The 25,620-nt window shown below is 40.8% G+C and overlaps 1 protein-coding gene across 1 annotated transcript; it reads right to left on the bottom strand.

Annotated features, from left to right (window-relative positions):
* Positions 1–9,622: 9,622 nt before the first annotated feature.
* Positions 9,623–10,570, bottom strand: LOC111139673 (olfactory receptor 2V2). The gene has a single exon (XM_022492013.1). It carries the CDS (start codon positions 10,568–10,570, stop codon positions 9,623–9,625), a length of 948 nt encoding a protein of 315 aa, XP_022347721.1.
* Positions 10,571–25,620: the final 15,050 nt, after the last annotated feature.

Genomic DNA, 25,620 nt, shown 5'->3' with positions numbered 1-25,620 from the left:
CAAGTAAGTGAAACCATATGATAATTAACTCTCTCTGTTTGACTTATTTCATTTAGCATAATCTTCTCCAGTCCCATCCATGCTGATACAAAAGTTGGGTATTCATCCTTTCTAATGGAGGCATAATATTCCATTGTTTATATGGACCATTTCTTCTTTATCTGTTCATCTGTTGAAAGGCATCTTGGCTCTTTCCACAGTTTGGTGATTGTGGCCATTGCTGCTATAAACATTGGGGTACAGATGGCCCTTCTTTTCACCACATCTGTATCTTTGGGGTAAATACCCAGTAATGCAAGTGCCAGGTCATAGGGTAGCTCTATTTTTAACTTCTTAAGGAATCTCCACACTGTTTTCCAAAGTGGCTGCACCAACTTGCATTCCCACCAACAGTGTAAGAGGGTTTCCTTTCCTCCACATCCTCTCCAACACTTGCTGTTTACTGTCTTGTTAATTTTGGCCATTCTAACTGGTGTAAGGTAGTATCTCAATGTGGTTTTGATTTGAATCTCCCTGATGGCAATGATGATGAACAATTTTTCATGGGTCTGTTAGCCATTTGTATGTCTTCATTGGAGAAGTGTCTGTTCATGTCTTCTGCCCATTTTTTGACTTGATTATCTTTTTTTTGGGGGGTGTTGAGTTTGAGAAGTTCTTTATAGATCTTGGATATCAGCCCTTTGTCTCTAGTGTCATTTGAGAATATCTTCTCCCATTCTGTGGATTGCCTCTTTGTTTTGTTTACTATTTCATTAGCTGTGCAGAAGCTTTCGATCTTGATGAAGTCTCAAAACTTCATTTTCACTTTTGTTTCCTTTGCCTTTGGAGACATGTTTTGAAAGAATTTGCTGTGGCCAATGTCGAAGAGGTTACTGCCTATGTTTTCCTCTAGGATTTTGATAGATTCCTGCCTCACATTGAGGTCTTTCATCCATTTCAAGTTTATCTTTGTGTATGGTGTAAGAGAATGGTCAAGTTTCATTCTTCTATACATAGCTGTCCAATTTTCCCAGAACGATTTATTGAAGAGACTGTCTTTTTTCCACTGGATATTTTTCCTGCTTTGTTGAAGATTATTTGACTATGGAGTTGCAGGTTCATATCTGGGCTCTCTACTCTGTTCCACTTGGACCATTGTATTTTCATTTTTATTTGTTTCCATGTTTTTAAAAGAGATTTTATTTATTATGTATGTATGTATGTATGTATGTGTGTATTCATTTATTGAAAGCATGAGCAGGGGGAGGGACAGAGGGAGAGGGAGAGGCAGAATCTCAAGCAGACTCCCTGCTGAGCATGGAGCCCCATGCAGGGCTTAATATCACAACCCCGAGATCATGACCTGAGTTGAAATAAAGAGTTAGGGGCTTAACCAATGGAGTCAACGGGGGTCCCCCCATGTATTTTTTAATTTCTTCTTTGATCTACTGGTTGACTCTTTCATTGTTTTTAACATGTTATTTCACTTTGAAGAGTCCCTTTTAATATTTCTTGCTTGGCTGGTTTAGGAGCCATGAAATCCTTTAGTTTTTGTTTGTCTGGAAAACTCTTTATCTCTCATTCGTTCTGACTGACAGCTTTGCTGGACAGAGTAATTTTGGCTACAGGTTTTTCCCATTCAGCACTTTGAATATATCATGCCACTCCATTTTGGCTTGCAAAGTTTTCATTGAAAAATCTCCTGCTAGCCTTGTGTGTTTTCCTTTTTAAGTCACTGACTTCTTTAACATTTTTTTTCTCTATCACTATATTTTGCAACATTAATTACAATATGCCTTGGTTTTGGTCTGCTTTTGTTTATTTTGTTGGGCATTCTCTGTGTCTTCCTGATCTGGACATCTGTTTCCTTCCCCAGATTAGGTTCAGCTATAATTTCTTCAAATAAATTTCCTGCCCACCCCCGGCCTTTTCTCTCTCTTCTTCTGGGACTTCATAAAATAAATGGCATTATGTTTGATGGAGTCACTGAGTTCCCTAAGTCTATTCTTGTTTTGCGTAATTCTTTTCTCTCTCTTTTGTTCAGCTTGATGACTTCCCATTATTATCCAAGGTCACAATTCATTCATTTCACTAATTCATTCTTCTGCTTCTTCTATCCTGATATTCATTCCATCAAGTATGTTTCTCATTTCATTTATTGTTCATTTTATCTGTGCTGTTCTTCCTTATCTCTGTATTAAGGGTGTTAATTGTGTCTTCCACTCTTCTGAAGTCCAGTAAGTATTCTTATGACTATTGCTTTAAATTCCCTATCAGGCACATTACTTATATCTATTTTTCTTCGATCTCTGGCTGTGGCCTTTTCATGTTCCTTCATTTGGGATAAACTTCTCTCTCTCCTCATTTTGTCTGCCTCTCTTTTTCTCTTTCTCTGTGTTGAGAAAGCCAGCTGTGTCCTTTGCTCTCGAAAATGGTAGCTTTATGAAGAAGAGACCCTGGAGTGTTCTGGAGTTTAGTGTCCCCTGTTCATCTGAACCTGGCACTTCAGAAGAGTATCATATGTGTGTTGCTTATGCCCTGCTTTTGTGTCTGAGTCAATTTTCCTCCCAATGCAGTTGTTGGCACTGAATTTCTGCCTCCTGTGGGCTGTGGTTGGTCTCTGTTGTGTTAGACCCAAACAGGCCAGCTCAAAGGGGGTGTGCCTGCAGAGGAACTTGGGAGCAGAGTGGCAGTCTAAGCAAAATTTTTGCAGGGCCACTGAAGCACTGTAGCACCTGGGGATTGTTAGCTGGGGTAGCTGGGGTATGGGATTTGGCATGGCTCACAAGGGCACCTGTGAGCACCCAACTGGGCTGGAGTGTGAAGGTGCCTGGGGGTGTGCAGCTGTGTGAGACTTGATGGTGGCTGGAGGCACACAGTTGGGTGTGTTATGTCAGATGTGAGGTTTGTAGTGACAGCTGTGCACTGGGAGGCAGGGTAGGGTACCTACATGGCTTTAACAAAATTTGCTCTGAGCCCAATGCTGAGGTTAGCAGGCTTCAAGTGGGTGAGTCCTCAGGAGAACTCATGGGCCTGGTGCACTTATAGGGGGTTAGGTAGCAGGTGTCTGTGCAGCCCCTCCTCCCACAGGTGTCTCTGTGTTTATGCTGGGGACTGGAGAAGGAAAATGTCACCTGTCAGCTCCTTCATTTTCAGAGAAGTCTGTTAACATACTTCAAAATGAGTATGAACAGATCTGTTTTCTGTTTGCCTACCTAAGTTGTGTAAACTGCTGTTTTTATGTTGCTTCTCCACAAAGTCTGCTGTCTCTTTAAGGGCAGTGACCCAGCTATCACTCACTGTCCCCCTCTTCACTCAGTGCTGAGTCAGCTCACCTCTAAAGCACCAGGTTCCAAGACTCACTGGTTTTACAAACTAACAGAATTCATCCCTCTGTTTTTTTTGTTTTGTTTTGTTTTGTTTTGTTTTGTTTGTCAGAGAGACAGAGAGACAGACAGAGAGACAGAGTGAAGTGGGACACAGGGGCAGAAGAAAATCATTAAAATTCCTTACCTACTGACAAGCCCTTGAAACAGACAGAGTGGCTCTCCCCTGGGGACTCAACTGCCCTCACCTTGAGGTTTTGCTAAGGACAATCCTAGCCTGACCGACCCCCTACTCCAGGTCCAACCAGGATCCTGTAAGTCTACTTTAGGAAACTTTATCTCTAAACCTCCAAAATAGTGTCCGCAATCATTCCCAAGCGTATGGCCCACTGATATACATCTAAAGGGTCTCACAAGAAGGTTTTATTACTGGTAATGAATAACCTTTCTCCCAACAATAGCTAGCCCCTCAAGGTCCTGGAGATCTTGCTTCCAAAAATTCCTTAGAGACTTACATCATCCCTAATCCCCTTTGTCCTCACCTACAGCCAAGTCCATCCCTACTCTGCCTTTAAAAACTCTGTAATCTGGTTCGGGGTCCAAGTCCCTACTCCGCTGTGTTGGGTATACTTGGGCCCAAGCTTAAGCTTGTCAAATTAACCCTCCTGTGATTACAGCGGTGTTGGCTTCTTGGTGGTCTTTCAGACGCGAAAACTCGGGCATAACAAGAGAGCTCACAGGCAAGAGGGAGTGGCAGGCAGAGGAAGAAGCAGGCCTCCCACTGAGCTAGGAGCCTAATGCTGGTCTCCATCCCAGGACCCTGTGATCATGACCTGAGCCAAAGGCAGACACCTTAACCTACTGAGGCATTCCACCTCTGGTTTTTGTTTCTTTTTAAGATTTTATTTATTTTATTTGATAGATGGAGATCACAAGTAGGCAGAGAGGCAGGCAGAGAGAGAGAGAGGAGGAAGCCGGCTCGCTGTCGAGCAGAGAGCCGGATGTGGGGCTCGATCCCAGGACCCTGGGATCATGACCTGAGCTGAAGGCAGAGGCTTTAACCCACTGAGCCACCCAGGCGCCCCCCAACCTCTGGTTTTTAAAGCCAAACAGTTTGGGGTTAGTCTTCCCTGTGTGAGCTCCCTGATGGGAAGGCCTGTTTCTCTCCCTTCTCTGTGAGTGCAGTTCCCTCCCTCATGTGGGCAGCCTCCATCCAAATTTCTGTCCTTTCCAACCTTTCAGATGCAGCTTCATTTCTATTTAGCTGTGAAGTTTGTTCTACCAGTCTTCGGACTGCTGTCTAGTTTATTGACTTGGATGTGATGATATGTAGTTGAAAAAAACATGGGATATGGTGAGCGCAGAGTTTTCCTACTCTGCCATCTTCCCAAGTGCCTCCCCCACCCCCACTTCAAATTTTCTATCAGGCATACCGCTTATCTCCATTTCACTTTAGGACTCTTGCTGTGATTTTGTGCTGTTCTTTTATCTGGGACATATTCCTCTATCTCTTCATTTTGCCTAAATCTCTGTGTCTGTTTCCGTGGGTTAGGAAAGTTGATTACTTCTGTTTTTGGAAGTACTGGCTTTGTGAGGATGAAGTCTTGTGCCCTGCAGTGCAACGTCCCTTGTTCACTTGAACCTGGCATTTCAGGGTTATGTCCTATGTGTGTTGCATGTACCCTGTTGTTGTGGCTGAGTCACTTTTTCCTTCAGTCCAGTCATCTGCAGTGGCTCTTTACCTCTTGTGGGCTGTATGGTCTCTGTGACATTAGTTGGCCAGTCTGGGGCTGTCTTGAGCTTGAGTCGGGTAAGACTAGGTGTTTGTGAGATACAGTTACACCAAACTGCAAGGGGCTTTCTGTGTATTGTCTCTTGAGAAGCTTTCCTTGGTGGGTGGGGCCATTGCTGGGACCTCTGTCCAACTGCTGTATGTGGATATCTTTTCCTCTCCCTGGGACACGAATCTCTTTGGAGTGGTGTTAGCACTTGTCAGGCCTACTAGAACACTGCCAAGAGTGCATTGGAGGGGGTAAGACGTCAAGGTTTGTGTGCTGGTCCTCTGGGGGGAGGGGTTGCAGCACCAGGAATGAGACAGGCCTGGCTGGAGCAGGTATATCTGCCAAAGCACAGGCAGGGGATGTGGCAGTGTTAGCAAGTTAGAGTGTTAGTGAGAGTTGGCACTGTGCTGGTTCCCATGTGTTTATGCTGGGTGAGGGGGAATGAAAATGATGCCTGCCAACTCCTTTGTTCTTAGAGGAGTCTTCCAACCATTTTTGTCCCTCCAGAATATTGTCTGAGATGCATAAACAACTATCCCTCCATGTGTCCCAAGTGTTTTCCAAACTGCTGCTTCTATGCTCTATTTCTATGAGGTATTCATTGTGCTTTTTCTTTAAGGGTAGGATTCAGTTTCCTCTCAGCCTCCTGACTCTCCCAGAGCTGAGCTAATTGATTTTTTAAAATCACTGGTTGTAAGAACTCACAAAATTTTTTCCCTCTGGTTCCCTCTGGTCAAATGTCTTTCCTCTATGGGTTCCCCAGTGTAATAGTCTGTTTCTCTCCCTTCTGCACACCCATGGGTTCCTCCCTCTCATGGATGATCCTGTAGATCCATTTAGCTCCCCATGTCTCTACCACCTACCCTCTTTGATGTGGCCTCTTCTTTACATTAGTTATGGAGCTAATTCTCCCAGTCTCTGGGTCATTTTCTAGGTTATTTAAACTGATGTGAATTTTATCTAGTTGTACACATGGGATAAGGTAAACTTAGGTCCTTTTACTCCACCATCTTCCCAGAAATCATTCTTTAATTTTTAAAATAAATTTTCTGATGGCCTTGCAGTTACTTTGCTCCTGGAACTACTTTTACTCTCTGAGATATCCATTAATTAATAAGTTGAATAAAATCTGTGACACATGTTTATTTGATACTGAATGAGAAGTGTGTTTTTAACTGAAAAAAGGAAACTTTGACAGCCCCATACAAAAAGAAATATATGATTCAATCCTTCCCTCCATTTAAAAGTCTTAAACCATTAATTAAGAACAAAAATGTTTAAGCATATGATGACAGAGATGGTAAGTGGAATTATTCAGAAAGGAAGACCTTTAATGAAAACGTTCTAATCAATAACACCAGGACGGGCTAGGGAGTCAGGAGGACAGGTCCCAATCTAGAGTCCTTGGAGAGCAGACTTCATCACCAAGGGATGGCTGTTCTGATTAGTCAGTTGGTTCTGCAACAAGGTCTCTCTCAGTGCAGGGAAACCAGTGCACCTCCATCTCCTTAAAGGAAATGGGGCTGAAATGGAAGCTGGAAGGACCTAGGAAAGGTAAAGAGGAGAAATTGTCAGGAGAAAGAGACTTATGTCATGAAAACTCCAGACTCTCCTCATATCCTGTGAAAAAGGGTATTGTCTGAGGTATTTGGGACACTCCTCATCTACAGGCAGGAAATACCCAATGCCTTCCACAAAGGCTGTAGAAAGGTTTTGAAGAAATGCTAAGATTGGTTAAAATGGGATATCTATTTGGTCTCAATAAAGAAACACAGGAAAACCTGGAAGAGAGCACTTCATGCCAGGGGTTAGAAAAAGTCTTTCAGAAATAGAAATTATAGCGCAGAGAGAACATTTATCCCTCATTCATAAGGGGAGCACAGGGAGTGGGCTAGACCATGCGGGGAGGGTCTCATGATTAATGAGGAGACAGAACCTCACCTGTGGAAAGAAACCCTCACTGAGCCAGGTCCAGAGCCCACCTGAGAGGTTTTATTCCCTGACACTCCTCACTGCACCTACTGTTCTCCCCCTCTGCTGTGACTAAGGAAATTTACTTATATTTTCACAAATCCTTGGAGACTCCTTCTCTGTCACATCTCTGTCCCCAGTCTCTGGCAATTAAACTCCAAGCGAAGGGAGGCTCCTGCAAAGTTCTCTGCTCATCTCAGCTGTTCCAACAAACAAACTGTTTCTCAGGGGGAGGTGGAGAGAACTGGGGAGTGAGGGTAAGGTAAGGGACTTAAGTGGTCTGAGCCCCAGCGTCCTTGTCTGTAAAAGGCACATAATAATGTTCACCACAAAATGTTTGTAATGAGATTAAAGTGCAGAAACAATCTAAAGTCATCTCCACATGGTAGGTCCTAAGAATTATAGTTATTATTAGTGCCACTGCCCTCCATTCTCTCCAAGCTGAAAACTAAGCAAATAATTTCCTGTGGTTTAGTCCAACTTCCAGAACACAATTCTGTCCTTTCTTTTTTCTGAATGCAACAAAGAATATTTTCTTCCAGAAAAAGTTTTATTGTAGCTGGTACAGAGTTTAGATGGATGGATACAAATAACACCAATAACTACAGATATTTAAAACTATGTCTTCAAATACAGATCGAATTCTGCTGTTTATGTTCCAAATATAATTTCCCAAGGGAAAACAGTTTAGTGAATTTTTTTCCTCTTACAGAAACTGAAATAATAAAAAGTGGCTAATTTTGTTGGAGGATTATATTTACAGCACTTCCCTATGTATTTCTTAGGTGCCAGACAATAAATGTATTTACCTCTTCCCTCAAGAATCCTAAAGACTTTGCACTTTATTCTTTAAAGAATATAAGACTTCAAGAAGTCTGTATAAATTTCCTGGTCACACAAACAACCCAATTAAAAAATGGGTAGGAGACATGAACAGACATTTCTCCAAAGAAGACATGAAGATGGACAACAAACACATAAAAAGACATTCATCACCACTTACCACTAGGGACATACAAATCAAAACTACAATGAGATGACACCTTGCACCTGTCAGAAAGGCTAAAATCAACAGCACAGGAACAACAGGTATTGATGAGGATGTGGAGAAAAAGCAGCATTTGTACACTGTCGATGGGAACGCAAACTAGTGTAGCTACTCTGGAAATCAGTATAGAGTTTCCTTGAAAATTAAAAATAAGGGCACCTGGGTGGTTAAGTGTTTGCCTTCAGCTCAGGTCATGATCCCAGGGTCCCGAGATCGAGCCCTGCATCAGGCTCCCTGCTCAGCGGGGACTCTGCTTCTCCCTCTCGCTCTGTTCCCTGCTCATGTTCTCTCTCTCTCACTGTCTCTATCTCTCAAATAAATGGATAAAATCCTAAAAAAAAGTTAAAATCAGAAGTAACCTATGATCCAGCAATCACAATACTATTTACCCAAAGAATAAAAAAAACACTAATTCAAGGGGATGCACACACCCTGATATTTATAGCAGCATTTTCTATAACAGTCAAGTTATGGAAGCAGCCCAAGTATCCATAGATAGATGAATGGATAAAGTTGTGGTATGTGTAAATGAAATACTATTCAGCCATAAAAAGAATGACAGCTTGCATTTGCAAAGGACACGGATAGAGAAAGGGAGTATGATGCTAAGTGAAATAAGTCAGAGAATGACAAATGCTATATGATTTCACTCATATATGGATCATATAAGAAACAAACCAAAAAGCAAAGGGAAAAAAAGAGAAAGACAAAGCAAGCAACAGACTCTTAACTATGGAGAACAAACAGATGGTTACTGGGGGGATAGGTGACATAGGTGATGGGGATTAAAGAGTGCACTTATGATGAGCACGGGTGATACATGGAAGTGTTGAGTTACTATATTGTATACCTGAAATGAACATAACAGTGTATATTAACTAACTGGAGTTAAAAATAAAAACTTAAAAGACCAAAAAAACCCCACTTACATATTTTTTTTAAAAAGTTCCTACTTACAGAGCATGAAGGGTGAGCACTTTCTAAAGATAATTTTATAAGCTTATTTTTCATCATCTGGATGATGATTTCATCCAGTTTCACCTAAGAAACTAGTGTGAGACCTTTAATAAATCAGAGAAATGATACCTATACATACACATATGGAATATTGTATGTTGCCTGGCACATAGTAAGTTCTGACTCAATGGTAGAGAATCACAATAAGGGTAAGGAAGTCAAACTCAGGGCATTCTCTGATATTAGAAATAATTCTAGTTTTAAACAATAAGGGACAATAATCCCAATGCCTTACTTCTGCACAGTGCTTGGGTTTACAAAGTCCTACATTCCAATGTAATGCATTTTACAAATGAATTAGCTCACAAAATATTGGGTAAAAAAAAAAGCTGTTTTTTCACTACACATAGAGAAGGTTTAGGATTTAAAAAGATGTCTCCAAGCCTGCAGGTATTATGATCATCATTAACAGTGAGGAAACAGAGCCTCACATAGAGATTATTTACTCAAAGTCGCAGAATCAGGGGATGGCATTGCCAGGCACAGGACGTCCTGGTCCTTCAGTGCTGACTGCCAATCCTGCAATGGTCCAACCCCTTTCTCAGGGCCCCCATCACCTCCCGGTTTCTCAAGCTATAAATGAGGGGGTTGAGCATAGGCGTAAGGACTGTGTAGAAGATAGAGACCACCTTGTCATGGCTAGGGGCCCGGTAACGCCGAGGCCTCAGGTAGATGAACATGGCTGCCCCGTAGAAGAGGGAGACAGCTGTCAGATGGGAAGAACAGGTGGCCAGGGCCTTTTTGCCAGCCTGAGCAGAGTGCATGCGGAGTACAGCCCTCAGGATACGAGCATAGGAGGCAACGATGATGGAGAAGGGAAGAAACAGCATGAAGACACAGCAAGCATATATAATGTTCTCAAAAATGGTTGTGTCTATACAGGCCAGTTTCAACAAGGATAGCACCTCACAAAAGAAGTGGTTCACTTCCCTCAAGCCACAGTAGGGGAAGGTAATTACTACCACCATCTGGATCACACCATCTATTAACCCAAAGGCCCAGGAGCTCCCAACAATCTGGAGGCAGACCCTCTGACTCATGAGGACAGGATAGTGAAGTGGGTGGCTAATGGCCACATAGCGGTCATAAGCCATGAGTCCCAGCAAGAGCCCCTCAGACCCCACAAGACAGACAAAGAGGCCAATTTGTATGCCACAACCCACAAAAGAGATGGACTTCCTGCCAGATAAGAAGTTGACCACCATCTTTGGCACATTGGTACAGACCAACATGAGGTCCATGAGGGAGAGCTGACTGAGGAAGAAGTACATGGGTGTATGAAGTCGAGGATCTATGTAGATGAGGAAGAGGAGGAGAACGTTCCCACAGAGGGCCACTGTGAAGACTACCATAACTAGAGAGAAGAGGACAAGGTCAGTTGGACTGCGTGAAAAAATGCCCACGAGGATGAAGTCGTCTGTGGATGATTGATTCGACCACATCTCCATGGCTTAGTTGATGTTTCTGGTCACCTATGGCTGTGAACAAAAAATAATGGATCGACTGACATTTCTTTATTACCTCTGCATTCCACATCTTCAGCCAGTTGTTTTGTTTGTAACTCATGAGACCTCAACAACATCAAATTTGAGACATGGAAGAGATACTCCTTTATATTCCCATCTAACAGCAATAGCTTATAGAATGGACCAATTATCTATTTGCGTATATCCTTACCAGGAAGAGATTATCATATAGGACCTTCCTGCAAGCAAAGTTTGGCTTTATTATATGATATTGAGTCTTTTATGATATCACACAGATTTGGTAAACTATCTTAAACAGGGCTATACCTTCTCAGCCCATCAGACCATTTATATGTGTAATGGAAAAGGAAGTGTTTGAATCACGAGTCGCTCTTTAACCCATGTTTCTTTACGTTCTAAGAGTGTTTTCATGCTAGCCATTCTGATATATTTATAGTATCAATTAAAGAAGTATCTTTAGTGCCTCACATGAGAGGGAGTAGTTACAATTAGATGGCATTATTGTCAATTATATTGGGGGTGACAGGAAAGTCACAGGGCCAATGTGGAAAAGCAACAGTTTGGTGCCCAAACTTATTAAGAACAGTGAAGTCTTCAAAACAGTGTCTTCAAAACACACAAACAGTGCTGAAACTTTAAAAATAATCCCAGGATTAGGCTTCAGTAAAAGCTGACTGATAAACAGGTAATATCTACTTACTAAATTACCTTTAGTAGACATCAAAGAGCCTTAACCCACTGAGCCACCCAGGCGCCCCTCAAAGAGCCTTATAAAATATTTCTAACCACTATCTTGCACATGACTCTCTGAACCATTTACTCACTGCCTCATAAAAGTTTGAATTAAGTTATTGGATTATGTCAATTAAAAGGGGTTTCTCTGGATGTTTGGTCAACAAGTCTTATAAATATCTTACCAAGGAATATAATAAGGAAACATGACCTGATTTTACATGAACAAAAGCCAAATTAGGCAATAAAAGTCATGCATATTTAAAAAGTCATGCATATTAAAACTCCCTTGAGGATAGTCACAGAATCTGAACCCAAGGAAAATAAAAGAATAAATGACTATAAACAATTAAATGGAAAACATCATACTATTCTGACACAACTTTTTCTTTGATTGTTGTCCTCACTCTCTCACCCTATTGAAACTTGTCTTCACTCTGAAAGGTATTTACAGTTTTTAGGCTTCTCCTTTTTCTCTCTCTTATCAGCCTTCTCCTAATCACCTGTCCTTTTATCCATTCAGGGCTGCAGTACCAGGCATTTCCATGGTTTTGCAAGTGGCACAACAGTGTAGTCTTTGCCCTTAAATTTGCATTAGCTATCGATTTGCTAATGTAATTAGCTATTAACTGTGTAACAGATAGCTCCAAAAGTTAGCATTTAAAATAAAATGGCAATTTTTTATTATCTTACAGTTTCCGTGGGCCAGAAATGTAGATGAAGCTTAGCTAGGTGTTTCTGGCATAAGGTCCCTCAGAAGGTTACCATGAAGCTGTCAAAAAAAGCTGCAGTCCTCTCAAGGCTGGGCTGGAGGAGATTCCACTAGCAAGATCACTCATGTGGCTATAGGTAGGCCTGCTCCCTCTTCCTTGGGCTGCCTCACAGCATGGCAACTGACTTCTCCCTGGAGAAGTGATCCTGGAGAGAGTGAGAGCAAAAGCACCCTAGATAGAAATCAGAGTCTTAAAATGTAGTATTGGAAGTGATATCCCATGAGTTCAGCTGAATTCTATTCTTTAGGAATGAATCACCAAATCCAGCCCATACTCACTGGGAAGAGGGCAAAAGGGCATGAATACTGGGAAAGGGGACAAATGAGACCATCTTGGAGGCTGTCTACCACATCTTTCCATGTTCCATCTCAAATCTTGATTATTGATATAATTAAACTGAACTCTATTTTAAAAAGTGATCTTGTCATATAAGAAAGATGCTGGTAAAAAAAAGATGGTGATTTGCAGGTTGCCTAGAAACAATGAATCAAACATGTTGAGTTTGTAGTCTGTCTCTCATCTGCTGAGAAATGATAGGGCTCTCTGCCTGATTCTAGTGACAAACAATCTACAATCAGTAAAAATAAATTAAACTCTTGCATTCCACAGTACTCCTATCCATTTTTTATTTGATCTCATTGTAGGAACCTGAAATGAAGACACAGTGATATTATTAAATAGACCCTCTTCTACAGATGAGGAAAAAGGTTCTGAAGGGTTGGCTGGGGTGCCCAAGGTTACATGGCTGGTAAACACAGGACCAATACTTGAGAAGGGGGCTTTGGAACCTAAGTTCTGGACACTCACTGAACCAGGCTGTTTCTGGGCAAAAAATATTCTTAAAAGGGCAAGCTACCTTATCTTGGAGAAATTCTCAGTTAGGAAATTTCAATTTCCTTTATTTAATTCTTGGCTCACTGCACAGCCTTCTGATTTATGGTCTAGACTCTTAACACTTGGAGATCCTTTAGTGCAGTTGTGGTTTCTTGTAAGATACAACTCATATCACAGGTGAATATTTGATCACTCATGATAAGTTCCTGTCTTACAAATTGATTAGTTTAAATGGAATTCCTGAAGCTAGATGAAAATTACAATCACATTTCTGACTTTTGAAACTCAAGGAAAGACTTGGGAAGGATTACCATAAGGCTGAAGAGGAGGAGAAAGAGAATCCATCTGCCTATCTGTCTCTCATAATGACACCAAAATTTTTGGATCTCAGACACCCCTCCCAAGACAGAGTCAAGCCTGAGCCACTGCCTCAAACTTCCAATTCTCTGCAGAATTTATATAATTGCATTTCTTGTTCACATCCAAAAAAAACAGCTAAGCATTAATGTTCACCTGAGTGTGTTAGAAAAGTAATGTCTACTATTCTCATCTTATTTCTTTAATATGATATTTTAGTTTCCCAATCATTCAAGCTCAAAATGATCCATGCTGAATACCCTATGTGCCTCACATCCAACATTCTCACAGTCCTGTTGATTTGCCCTTAGTGGAGGCTCTTGCTTCTTACAACTGGACCTTTGTTTTCATCCCTTGTGTCGCCACTGTATTTGGAGCATCTTTGTTTTGCCAGCATCCATGCAATGGGCATGACCCAAGGACCTCCTGGTGCATTGCAAATTGTAGGAACCTCCCAGAGCACCCCTCTGTAGGCCATGTCACTACTCAAGACTGAGAGCAGAGCTTCACCTTTAACCTAATTGAAGTCCAGGTATGGCTCTGCTCTCCCTTTCTAGCTTTTCATCCCCAAATCCTTCCAAATAAATACTGCATTCCACCTCAACAGACACTTGCAGATTGCCAAATATGACTTCTGTTTGCCTCTTTTAGTTTTTCTCACACTGTTCCAGTCACCTAGCATATCTTCCTCCAAACTTCTCTTGTCAAATGCTGTATCTCAGCTCAAACCTGCTTCTGCCATTGAAGGGGTCCCAAGTAATCACCCTCTGTTTTCTACATCTCATTTGTTTGGCCTGAGAATGTGCTCCTTGGGTTCAGTTATGGTTCACAGCAGCCTCCTGAGTGGTTTTCCTTGCTTCTCTACTCAGCAGCTGGAGAGTTAAACCATATGAAACACAAGTCAGATAATGTTACTCTTGGGCTCAAGATAGGCCATTGGCTCCCAACACAGATCCAGGACAAACCCTTGCAAGGCCCCCAAGTCCTATGTAACCCACCCCCATGGGCTCTGACCCTGTCCCTTACTCAGAATGCTTCTGCTACCAGAACCTCTTTATTATTTCCTGCATCAAGCCAGACACACTCTTACCTTAGGACATTTGCCTTCCCTTTTCATGGAGTGTTCCTCCTCCAGCTATCTTCATGGCTCACCCTCCCTTCAGACTTTTATCAAGTATCATTGAGAACTTCTCTGCAAAGCCTCCCATGTTCCTATATATGTGTGTGTTGACTTAATAAAATAACCAGATGAAGCAGCTGCAACCTCCAAGTTCTGAAAGTAGAAAGCCTGGATTCTTTCATTGCAGAAGCTGTTGTTCTTGACCTGAATTGTACTACAAATTCATGGCTGGATGCTTTCCTGTGAGGGACAGTGAAGATCTTCGGGTGTTTACAAATGACAAAGATGTTCCCCACAAATGGATGAGAGCAGTATCTAGGATACATTTGTGAGGGGTGTATTCTTCTCTACTTTACCCCCCTGCAAAAAGGAAATGCAAAGACCCTACAGAAAACTCTGTCTGTGTAAAGATCCAGGGTGATTTTCTATGCTGGGATGGGCCTGTCCAGATCTATAACTAGGGATTTTGGTTGCATGAGCTTGTCCCTACAGAGGGGAGCATGGCCTGACTCATGTCTAAAGACTTGTATCCTTTACACCAACAATTCCCTGTTGTCGTGTATATGTGTGTGTGTTCTATAGGAGTAAATTTCTGCCTTTAAATACTATCTTGGTCATATTGGAGCCAGAATTACCCAACCAACAGAACAAAACAAGTCCCTCCGACTTTATAATTGAACTTCCTCATATTCTGAGGATGTCCAGCACTACTCTCTGTGTATAGAGGCATTCAGCTGAATACATTTTCAGTGAGATATACCTCTCTCTTCATCATCTCTGACAGTTTTCACACTTCTCTGTCTCATCAGAAATGATTACATCACATTTGTAGTACAAGCGTCTCTCCCTAGAAAAAGCCTTTTCTTTGCATAAAGAGCAATTATAACAGAAAACTCTAAAGGACCTCTGGAGCCCTGAGTCCAAGACACAGCTGTATCACCACTAATTGTGGACCTTCTCCAGCATTTAGACCTTCTGTTGCAGGAGGATAATCACACATTCTCCATCACTGATTTCCTATGAGCTTCAATGAAAGAGTTTATGTCGAGCTTTCCAGGAAAGAGTTCTGAAAATGTAACTAGTACTAACATACTACATTGGTCACTAATGACATTTCTCTCCCTACCCTGAATGGCTCGAATGAACTTTGATTCTTATACACATTGCATATTTAGCATTTTGACTTGGATGTCCAATGGTCTTATCCTACCTGAAGTAACCAAAATGCTCTTGGTCTCCAGTGGAGAAACACCTGTTCTAAACTTCTTCTCAGATTAATTTAGTTCAGGTCTCCCCAGTTGCTCAGGGCACAACACATGGGTCCTCTTGAATCCTCTCCTTCCCTCTCACATCCCAACCATCAGAAATTCCTGCTGGCTTTTCCTCCAAATGTATTCACTCCTGACCACTTTTCACTCCTGCCAGGTTCCACCTTACCACACCATTGTTACTACTTTCCTGGATGATAACAATGGCCCCTAACTGGACTTGCCTCCCCATTCCATCCTTGCTTCCCTGTTAGTCTATTTGCCACATAGCACTAGAGTGAACTCATCTCTGAAAGGTAAAAGCCAAAATGCTTCAAGACTAAATCCAGACTTTTTGGGGCAGCCTTCCATCACCACCAAGACCTCCTTTCCTTCTGCTGTCCCTGGAATTCCCTTGACTCCTCTAGTTCACTCATCCACCAGCTACCCTTTGAGTTCCTCCCATATAATAGGCAGACACCAGCTTCAGGGGCCTTGACACTTGCTTCTTCATCTTCATGGAAGAATCTTCCCAGATATGCTCCACATTGTTCCCTCATATCCTCTTCACATTCTCAGCCAGGACTTACCCAATGTCTAGTTGGATTTCAAATCCTTCCTTCCCTGTTCCTTCTTGGCTTGTATTTCTCAGAGCACTTAACCCCACCAGGCATGCCACATTTAATTTATATGGACACGTCTTCTACTTTACTAATGAAACCTATATTCCTGATGCCACTTTTGTTCATGGCAGGATACCTGGCTCCTAGAACCTTGCCTAGCGTATATTATGTCCTTAGTAAATATTGTTGAATGATTATTGTAAAGTGCAAACAACTCAAGAAACTATCCCATCCCACATGTTAATTTCCTGTTCCTTAAATTTATTTCTCTCTGTTTAGTTAATGGCTTCATTGTCTCCCTAGAAACAACACCATGAAAGAATTTACCTTGTCTCTACAACATTATTTTGGGGACAAGTTGACTCCATGTGTCCTTTTATCCCTCTCCTTCCTCCCATTCACTTGTACCTCTTTCTACTCATCCTTTGTCTTTCTGTTTTAGATCATTCTTCCACCCAGGAACAAATCACTGACCCCCACCATCCACAGAAAGTGGAAGAGGAAAGGAAGAATTAATGAGACATTTAGAAAAGAAACAGGGAGAAATAGATCAAAGGAAGAGGACCAGAAGAAAGACTGAGGAGATACAACACTAGAAAGAGTATGTTCAACCTCTGCCCCCGCCCCCCCGCAAAAGGAAGGAAAACACCCTGACGGAGGCTGATAATAGGAGGAAGAAGAAATGACCTACAAACAGTAATAGGAAGTGCAAGGAAGAGAGAAGCAGGTTAGAGGGGAAAGGTCCTTACTCACCCTTGAGTGGGTTTCCTGGAGGAAAACACACTCAGCAGATATCCTGTGGAGGACTTTTTAGTTTCAAAATCATTATCATCCTGAGTTTGCACTTACTGTGTCAGAGGGGACAGGGAGGAACACTGTACCTCAGCTCTGATCTCCTTCATTAGCACCACCACTCCCACCACTTTGTAGCCAAACTGAGCTCTCTAGCTCTAACAGTGTATCTTAGACAAACAACGGCTTCTTCTCAGCCAAAAACAGAAGGAGAGAGGGGACCTAATTCAGCAGATGGTAGTAGGCAGATGGGGTATGTGCCAGGATCTATGTTTCCATGCCCACGCACTGATATCCATCCACCTTCTGTGGGCTGCTCTCAGCCTGGGTTATAGAATTCTTTCCACTCTCCATGCAATACTTAACACTAAACCTGATTGAAGGGAATGAAGTTGTGGAGTCCTGGGGGAGCCCACAAACTCCAGCCTTTGAACAGGAGCTCCCCAGCTTACAATTAAGGAAACTCAAACAGGGACCTTGGGGACAGAACTGGGAAGAGGGCCAGTGGGGACAGTATGAGCAAACCTGGTCAGGAGAGGGCTATGGGACAGCAAGAGCATAGGAATGGGGGAGGGCAAGTTTCTTGGTTATCTACCCTTCACCACAGACACATTCCACACTTCCCTGTAACCTTCCCAGTCCCTCACTGGGTCTCCATCTGTGGCTGTCCTAGCAGGCTTTCCCTGCACCATGCAATCCATATCTGTTCTTTATCTGCCCTATGGAGTCAACCTATATCTCTGATACCCTTGATATATAGAGTACTGGATAAGTTGTGCATAAATTAAGGTAGGGCCACACTATCTTTGCCCCAAGGATTTTATAGTCTAATGGGAAGGAAAGAAGAACACTTTCATTTATGAGTCAGGAGTGACATGGAGCTGGGCATCATCCTAAACACTCTCAGACATTTCTGTGAGCTCAGTATCCTTTCAGTTTGGTATGGATTGTCCTGTGGTCTAGTTATGCCTGTCCTCCATGTGTAATCTGTAGAACCCCCTTTCACTCTCAAGAGTGTCCAAGGTTGAACAATACATTTTATAGTCACTCTACTTCATGTCCTATAGAGCTAGTCAGTTTTTTCATTGGCCAATATGTTTGCAATTTACTTGCCAAACAGTTAAGTCACAAACTTATTTGAGAACAGATATTCTTACAACATCGAGCATCCAAATCCATGAATATGGCATATAGTTTCATTCAGATTGTTCAATTTTTCTTTCTTTTTTTAAAGATTTTTTTTTTAATTTGACAGAAACACAATGAGAGAGGGAACACAAGCGGGGGGAGTGGGAGAGGGAGAAACAAGCTTCCCATGGAGCAGGGAGCCCAGTGCAGGGCTTGATCCCAGAACCCCAGGATCATGACCTGAGCTAAAGGCAGACGCTTAACTGACTAAGCCACCCAGATGTCCTGAGATTCTTCTATTTTTCTTAGTATGTTTTGTAGCATAAACTCTTTGCACATCTTATATTAGGATTATTCCTGAATGTATGATGAGTTTTTTTTTTATTTCAGAGGTTCTTTTTATTTTTTTTTAATTTTTTAAATTTATTTTCAGTGTAACAGTATTCATTGTTTTTGCACCACACCCAGTGCTCCACGCAATCCATACCCTCTCCAATACCCACCACCTGGTTCCCCCAACCTCCCACCCCCCACCCCTTCAAAACCCTCAGATTGTTTTTCAGAGTCCATAGTCTCTCATGGTTCACCTCCCCTTCCAATAAGCATTTATTACTTTCAGATGTACATTAATTTCAAATGTACTCAAAAGTAAATGGAAATTTCCCATTATTCCTAGCTTGATGGAGTGATCACGAATGGGTGTTGAATTTCATTAAATGAAATTTCTGCATGTCTTGAGATGATCATATTTTCCTCTTTTATACTGTTTATATTTATATTTACTGGATTAATCATGCTTTTTAATTTATTTTTTAAAAAAATTATTTAAAATCTAGTTAGTTGACATATGGTGTAATATTGGTTTCAGGAGTAGAATTTAGTGATTCATCACTTACGTTTAACATCCAAGGCTCATTATAACAAGTATTCTCCTCAATAACCCACCCATTTAGCCTATGCCTCACCCTTTCCCTCCTTCAACCCTCAGTTTGTTCTCCATCATTAAGAGTCTCATAGTAGAAGTGGAAGAAGCATTTCACAAAATACAACATCCATTCTTGATTTAAAAGCCCTCGACAAAGTTGGTGTAGGTGGAACACACCTCAACATCATAAAGACCCACAGCTAATATCATCCTCAGTGTGGAACTGAGATGGTTTCCCCTGTGGTCAGGAACAAGACAAGAATGTCCACTCTCACCACGACTATTTAACATAGTATTGGAAGCATTAGCCTTAGCAATCAGACAACACAAAGAAATAAAAGGCATCCAAATCAGCAAAGAAGAGGTCAAACTTACACTATTTGCAGATGAGATGATAATATATGTAGAAAACCTGAAAAACCATCAAAAAATTGGGAAAACTCATGAATTCAGCAAAGCTACAGGATACAAAATAAATGTAGAGAAATCTGTTACATTTCTATATATCGACAATGAAGTAGCAGAAAAAGAAACCAAGGAATAGATCCCATTTCCAATTGTGCCAAAAATAACAGGATACCTAGGATGTACCTAACCAAAGAGGTGAAAGATCTGTACTCTGAAAACTATAGAACACTTAAGAAAGAAATTGAGAAAGACTCAAAGAATTGGAAAAACATTCCATGCTCAATAGGTTGGAAGAACAAATTCTGTTAAAATTCTGTCTATGCTACCCAGAGCAATCTACACATTCAATGCAATCCCTATCAAAATATCACCAGCAATTCACCAACAATCCTAAAATTTATATGGAACCCAAAAGACCTTAAATAGCCAAAGTGTTCTTGAAAAAGAAAAACAAAGCTGGAGGCATCACAATTCTGGACTTCAAAGTATATTACAAAGCTGTAGTCATCAAGAGAGTATGGTATTGGCACAAAAACAAGACACCTATGTGTCAACAGAGCAGAATATAGAACCCAGAAGTGGACCCTCAATTCTATGGCCAACTAATCTTTTTTTTTTAAGGTACAGTTTATTTAACAAACATTCTATGTCTTTGTACTTTCCAAATTTTCACAGTTACAAATAATGTTGCAAACAGAAAGCCTTCTCAGCATGTATTAGTGAATACAGAAAGGTACATCTTCAAAGATGTAACTGAGACAGTGAAGGCTTCTGTATATTGGTCACTTTACTGTTTGCTTATTCATTCCAGGTATGATCAACTAATCTTCAATAAAGCAGGAAAGAATATCCTCTGAAAAAGACAGTCTCTTCAACAAATGGTGCTGGAAAAATTGGACAGCCACATGCAGAAGAATGAAACTGGACCACTTTCTTACACAATACACAAAAATAAATTAAAATGGATGAAAGGCCTAAATGTGAGATGGGAATCCATCAAAATCCTAAAGGATAACAGAGCCAGCAACCTCTTTGATCTCAACTGTAGCAGCTTCTTACTAAACATGTCACTGGAGACAAGGGAAACAAAAGCAAAATTAACTCTAGGTACATCATCAATATAAAGAGCTTCTGCATATGTGTTATAATAAACACTGGGTGTTTTACTCAACTAATGAACCATTGAACCCTACATCAAAAACTAATGATGTACTGTATGTTGACTAACTGAACATAAGAAAAAGCTCTGCACAGTGTGGAAACAACAAAACTAAAAAGCAACCTACGGAATGGGAGAAAATATTTTCAAAGGATGTATCTGATAAAGGGTAGTATACAAAATCTATAAAGAACTTATCAAGCTTGATACCCAAAAACAAATAATCCAGTTAAGAAATGGGCAAAAGATATGAACAGACATTTCTCTAAAGAAGATGGCTAACAGGAACATAAAAAGATGCTCAACATTACTCATCATCAGGGAAATACAAGTCAAAACAATGATGAAATTCCACCTCTCACCTGCAGAATGGCTAAAATTAAATACAGGAAACAACAAGTGTTGGCAAAGATGTGGAGAAAAGTTAACCCTCTTGCACTGTTGGGTGGGAATGGTGGGAATGGAAACTGGTGCAGCCAGTCTGGACAACAGTATGGAGGTTCCTTGAAAAGTTAAAAATAGAACTACCCTACAACCCAGCAATTACACTACTAGGTATTTACACAAAGGATACAAAAAAACTGATTTGAAGGGATACATGAACCCTGATTTTTATAGCATCATTATCAACAATAACCAAACTGTGGATTGAGCCGAAAAGTCTCTTGAGTGATATGAATGGATACAGAAGTAGTATATACGTACAATGGGATATTACTCAACCATCAAAAAGAATGGAATCTTGCCATTTACAATGACATGGATGGAGTTACAGTGCATTATGCTAAGTAAAATAAGTCAGTCAGAGAAAAATAAATACCATTTGATCTCATTCATGTGTGGAATTTCAGAAAGAAAACACATTAACACAGGGGAGGGGGGAAAAGGGAAAGAAAAGCAAACCATAAGAGACTCTCAAAGATAGAGATCAAACTGATGGTTGATGGAGGGAGATGGGTGGGGGATGGGCTAGATGGGTGATGAGTATTAAAGAGGGTACTTGTGATGAACACTGAGTGTTGTGTGTAAGTGATGAATCACTGAATGGTACTCCAGAAATCAATATTGCACTATATGATAACTAAAGTATAAATAAAGGGAAAAAAGTCCCTCATGGTTTTTTTTCTTTCTGCCCCCCCCATATGTTCCAGGAATTTTTGGGTGGAGTCTTTTGGGTTTTCTACATAGAGTATCATGTCATCTGTGAAGAGTGAAAGTTTTTGACTTCTTCCTTGATGATTTGGATGTATTTTATTCTTTTTGTTGTTTGATCGCTGAGGCTAGGATTTCTAGTAGTATGTTGAACAACAGTGGTGAAAGTGGACATCCCTGGCATGTTCCTGACCTTAGGGGAAAAGTTCTCAGTTTTTCCCCACTGAAAATGATATTCACTGTGGGTCCTTCATATATGGTTTTTATGATGTTGAGATATATTCCCTCTATCCCTACACTGCAAAGAGTTTTATTTTATTTATTTTAATTCAATTAGCCAACATATAGAACATCATTAGCTTCAGAAGTAGAGTTCAATAATTCATTAGTGGTGTATAACAACCAGTGGTCATCACATCACATGCCCTTTTAATGCCCATCATTCAGTTACCCTATCCTCCCACACAATTCCCCTCTAACAACCTTCCGTTTATTTCCTATAGTTAATTGTCTCTCATGGTTTTCTCACTCTCTATTACTTCTCATTCAGTTTTCCCTCCCTTCCCCTATGATCCTCTGCACTATTCCTTATACTCCACGTGAGTGAAACCATATGATACTGGTCTTTCTATAATTGACTTATTTCTGTCAACATAATCATCTCCAGTTCCATCCACGTCATTGTAAATGATAAGTGTTCATCCTTTCTGATGGCTGAGTAATAGTCCATTGTATATATGTACCACATCTTTATCCATTCATCTGTTGATGGACATCTCTGTTCTTTCCACAGTTTGGCTACTGTGGACATTGCTGCTATGAATATTGGGGTGCATGTGCCCCTTTGGATCACTATATTTTTATCTTTGGGGTAAATACCTAGTATAGTGATTGCTGGGTCATAGAGTAGCTCTATTTTTAATGTCCTGAGGAACCTCCATACTGTTTTCCAGAGTGGCTGTACCAGCTTGCATTCTCGCCAACAGTGGAAGAGGGTTCCCCTTTCTCTGCATCCTCATGAACATTTGTTGTTTCCTGACTTGTTCATTTTAGCCATTCTGACATGTGTGAGGTGCTATCTCATTGTGGTTTGTATTTCCCCAATGCCAAGTGATGTGGAGCATTTTTAAAAGATTTTATTTATTTATAAATATATTTGTTATTTATTTATTTGTTTGACACAGAGAGAGAGAGAGAGCACACATTAGCTAGGGGAATGGGAGGCAGAGGGAGAGGGAGAAGCAGCTCCACACTGAGCAGAGAGCCTGATGTGGAGCTCAATCCCAGGACCCTGGGATCATGACCTAGCTGAAGGCAGACACTTAACCAACTGAGCCACCCAGGGGACCCGTGGAGCAAATTTTCATGTGTCTGTTAGCCAGTTGTATGTCTTCTTTGGAGAAATGTCTGTTCATGTCTTCTGCTTATTTCATGACTGGATTCTTTGCTTTTTGGGTGTTGAATTTATTAAGTTCTTTATAGATATTGGATTCTAAGTCTTTATCTGATAAGACATTTGAAATATCTTCTCCCATTCTGTAGGTTGTCTTCTAGTTTTTTAGATCTGTTTCCTTTGCTGTGCAGAAGTTGTTTATCTTGAGGAAGTCCCAGTAGTACTTTTCTTTCTCTTTCCTTTAGAGATGTGTCTATTAAGGAGTTGCTGTGGTTGAGGTCAAAGAGGCTACTGCCTGTGTTCTTTTCTAGGATTTTGATGGATTCCTGTATCACATTGAAGTCTTTCATCCATTTTGAGTTTATCTTTTTGTATGGTGTAAGAAAATGGTCCAGTTTTGGGGTGCCTGGGTGGCTCAATCATTAAGTGCCTACCTTCAGCTCCACTTGTGATCCCAGGGTCCTGGGATCAATTCTCACAGCGGGTTCCCTGCTCAATGAGAAGCTTGTGTCTCCCTCTCCCACTCCTCCTGCTTGTGTTCCCTCTCTCACTGTGTCTCTCTCTGTCAAGTAAATAAATAAAATCTTAAAAAAAGAGAAAAAGAAAATGGTCCAGTTTCATTCTTCTGCATGTGCTGTCCAAATTTCCCAGCACAATTTATGGAAAAGACTGTTCTTTTTCCACTGGATATTCTTTCCTGCTTTGTCAAAGATTAGTTGACCATCAAGTTGAGCTTCCATTTCTCTATTCTGTTCCATTGATCTATGGTCTGCTATTGTGCCAGTACCATACTGTCTTGATAATTACACCTTTGTAATACAGCTTGAAGTCTGGCATTGTGATGCCATAAGTTTGGTTTTCTTTTTCAACATTACCTTGGTGATTCAGGATCTTTTCTGGTTCCATACAAATTTTAGGATTGTTTGTTCTAGTTCTGTGAAAAATGCCAATGGTATTTTGATAGGGATTACCTCGAATGTGTGATTGATCTGGGTAGCATAAACATTTTAACAATGTTTGTTCTTCCAATCGATGAGCATGGAATGGTTTCCTATTTCTTTGTGTCTTCCTCCGTTTCTTTCATTTTAAGAGTACAAATCCTTTACCTCCTTGGTTAGGTTTCTTCCTTAGTATCTTATGGGTTTTGGTGCAATTGTAAATGGGATTAATTCCTTAATTTCTTTTTTTCAGTCACATTGTTAGTGTATAGAAGTGCAACTTATTTCTGTGCATTGATTTTATATCCTGGCTGGTTGCTGAATTCCTGTATGAGACCTGGAAACTTGGGGATGGAGTTTTGGGTTTTCCACATAAAGTATCATGTCATCTGTGAAGAGTGAGAGTTTGACTTCCTCTTTGTGGATTCAGCTGCCTTTTATTTCTTTTTGTTGTCTGATTGCTGAGGCTAGGACTTCTAGTGCTTTGCTGAGCAACAGTGGTGGGAGTGGACATCCATATTGTGTTCCCAAACTTACAAAAAAGCTCTCTTAGGGTAAAGGTTTTTTTTTTTTTTTTCCCTTTGAGAATGATACTCACTGTGGGCTTTTCATATATGGCTTCTATGATTTTGAGGTATGTTCCCTCTATCCTTACACCATGCAGAGTTTAAACCGAGAAAGGATGCTGTATTATGTCAATTTTTTTATATATCTATTGAGAAGATCATAGGGTTCTTCTCCTTTCTCTTTTCAATGTGTTGTATCCGTTGATTGATTTGTGGATGTTGACCCACCCTTGCATCCCAGGAATAAATCCCACTTGGTCATTAAAGAAATAATCCTTTTAATTGTACTGTTGGATCCTATTGACTAGTATCTTGGTAAGTATTTTGGCACCCATGTTCATGAGGGATACTGGTCTGTAATTCTCCTCTTTGGTGGGGTCTTTGGTTGTGGGATCAAGGTAATGCTGGCCTCATAGAACGAGTTTAGAAGTTTTCCTTCCATTTCTATTTTTAGCTTCAGAAGAATAGGTATTAATTCTTCCTTAATTGGCTGAATTCTGCTGGGAGACCATCTGGTCCTTGACTCCTGTTTATTGGGAGATTTTTCGGTTATTGCTTCAATTTCTTTGCTGGTATGGGTCTGTTCAGATTTTTTATTTCTTCCTGTTTCAGTTTTGGTTCTTTATACATCTGTAGGAATGCATCTATTTCTTCCAGATTGCCTAATTTGTTAGCATAGAGTTGCTCATAATATGTTCCTATAATTGTTTGTATTTCTTCAGTGTTGGTTGTGTTCTTTCCTCTTTCCTTTTTTTTTTAAATTTTTTTATTTGTTTTCAGTGTAACAGTATTCATTGTTTTTGCACCACACCCAGTGCTCCATGCAATCCGTGCCCTCTCCAATACCCACCACCTGGTTCCCCC

This window comes from Enhydra lutris, unplaced genomic scaffold, assembly GCF_002288905.1.
Source record: "Enhydra lutris kenyoni isolate GAN:26980312 unplaced genomic scaffold, ASM228890v2 scaffoldscaffold112, whole genome shotgun sequence".
NCBI lineage: Eukaryota > Metazoa > Chordata > Mammalia > Carnivora > Mustelidae > Enhydra > Enhydra lutris.
Note: the sequence above shows the minus strand (reverse complement) of the source record. Positions and strands in the feature narration are given on the sequence as shown.

Bases quoted from the DNA above. Each gene is read 5' to 3' on its own strand.
- LOC111139673 (XM_022492013.1), bottom strand. From the start codon at position 10,570: ATGGAGATGTGGTCGAATCAATCATCCACAGACGACTTCATCCTCGTG.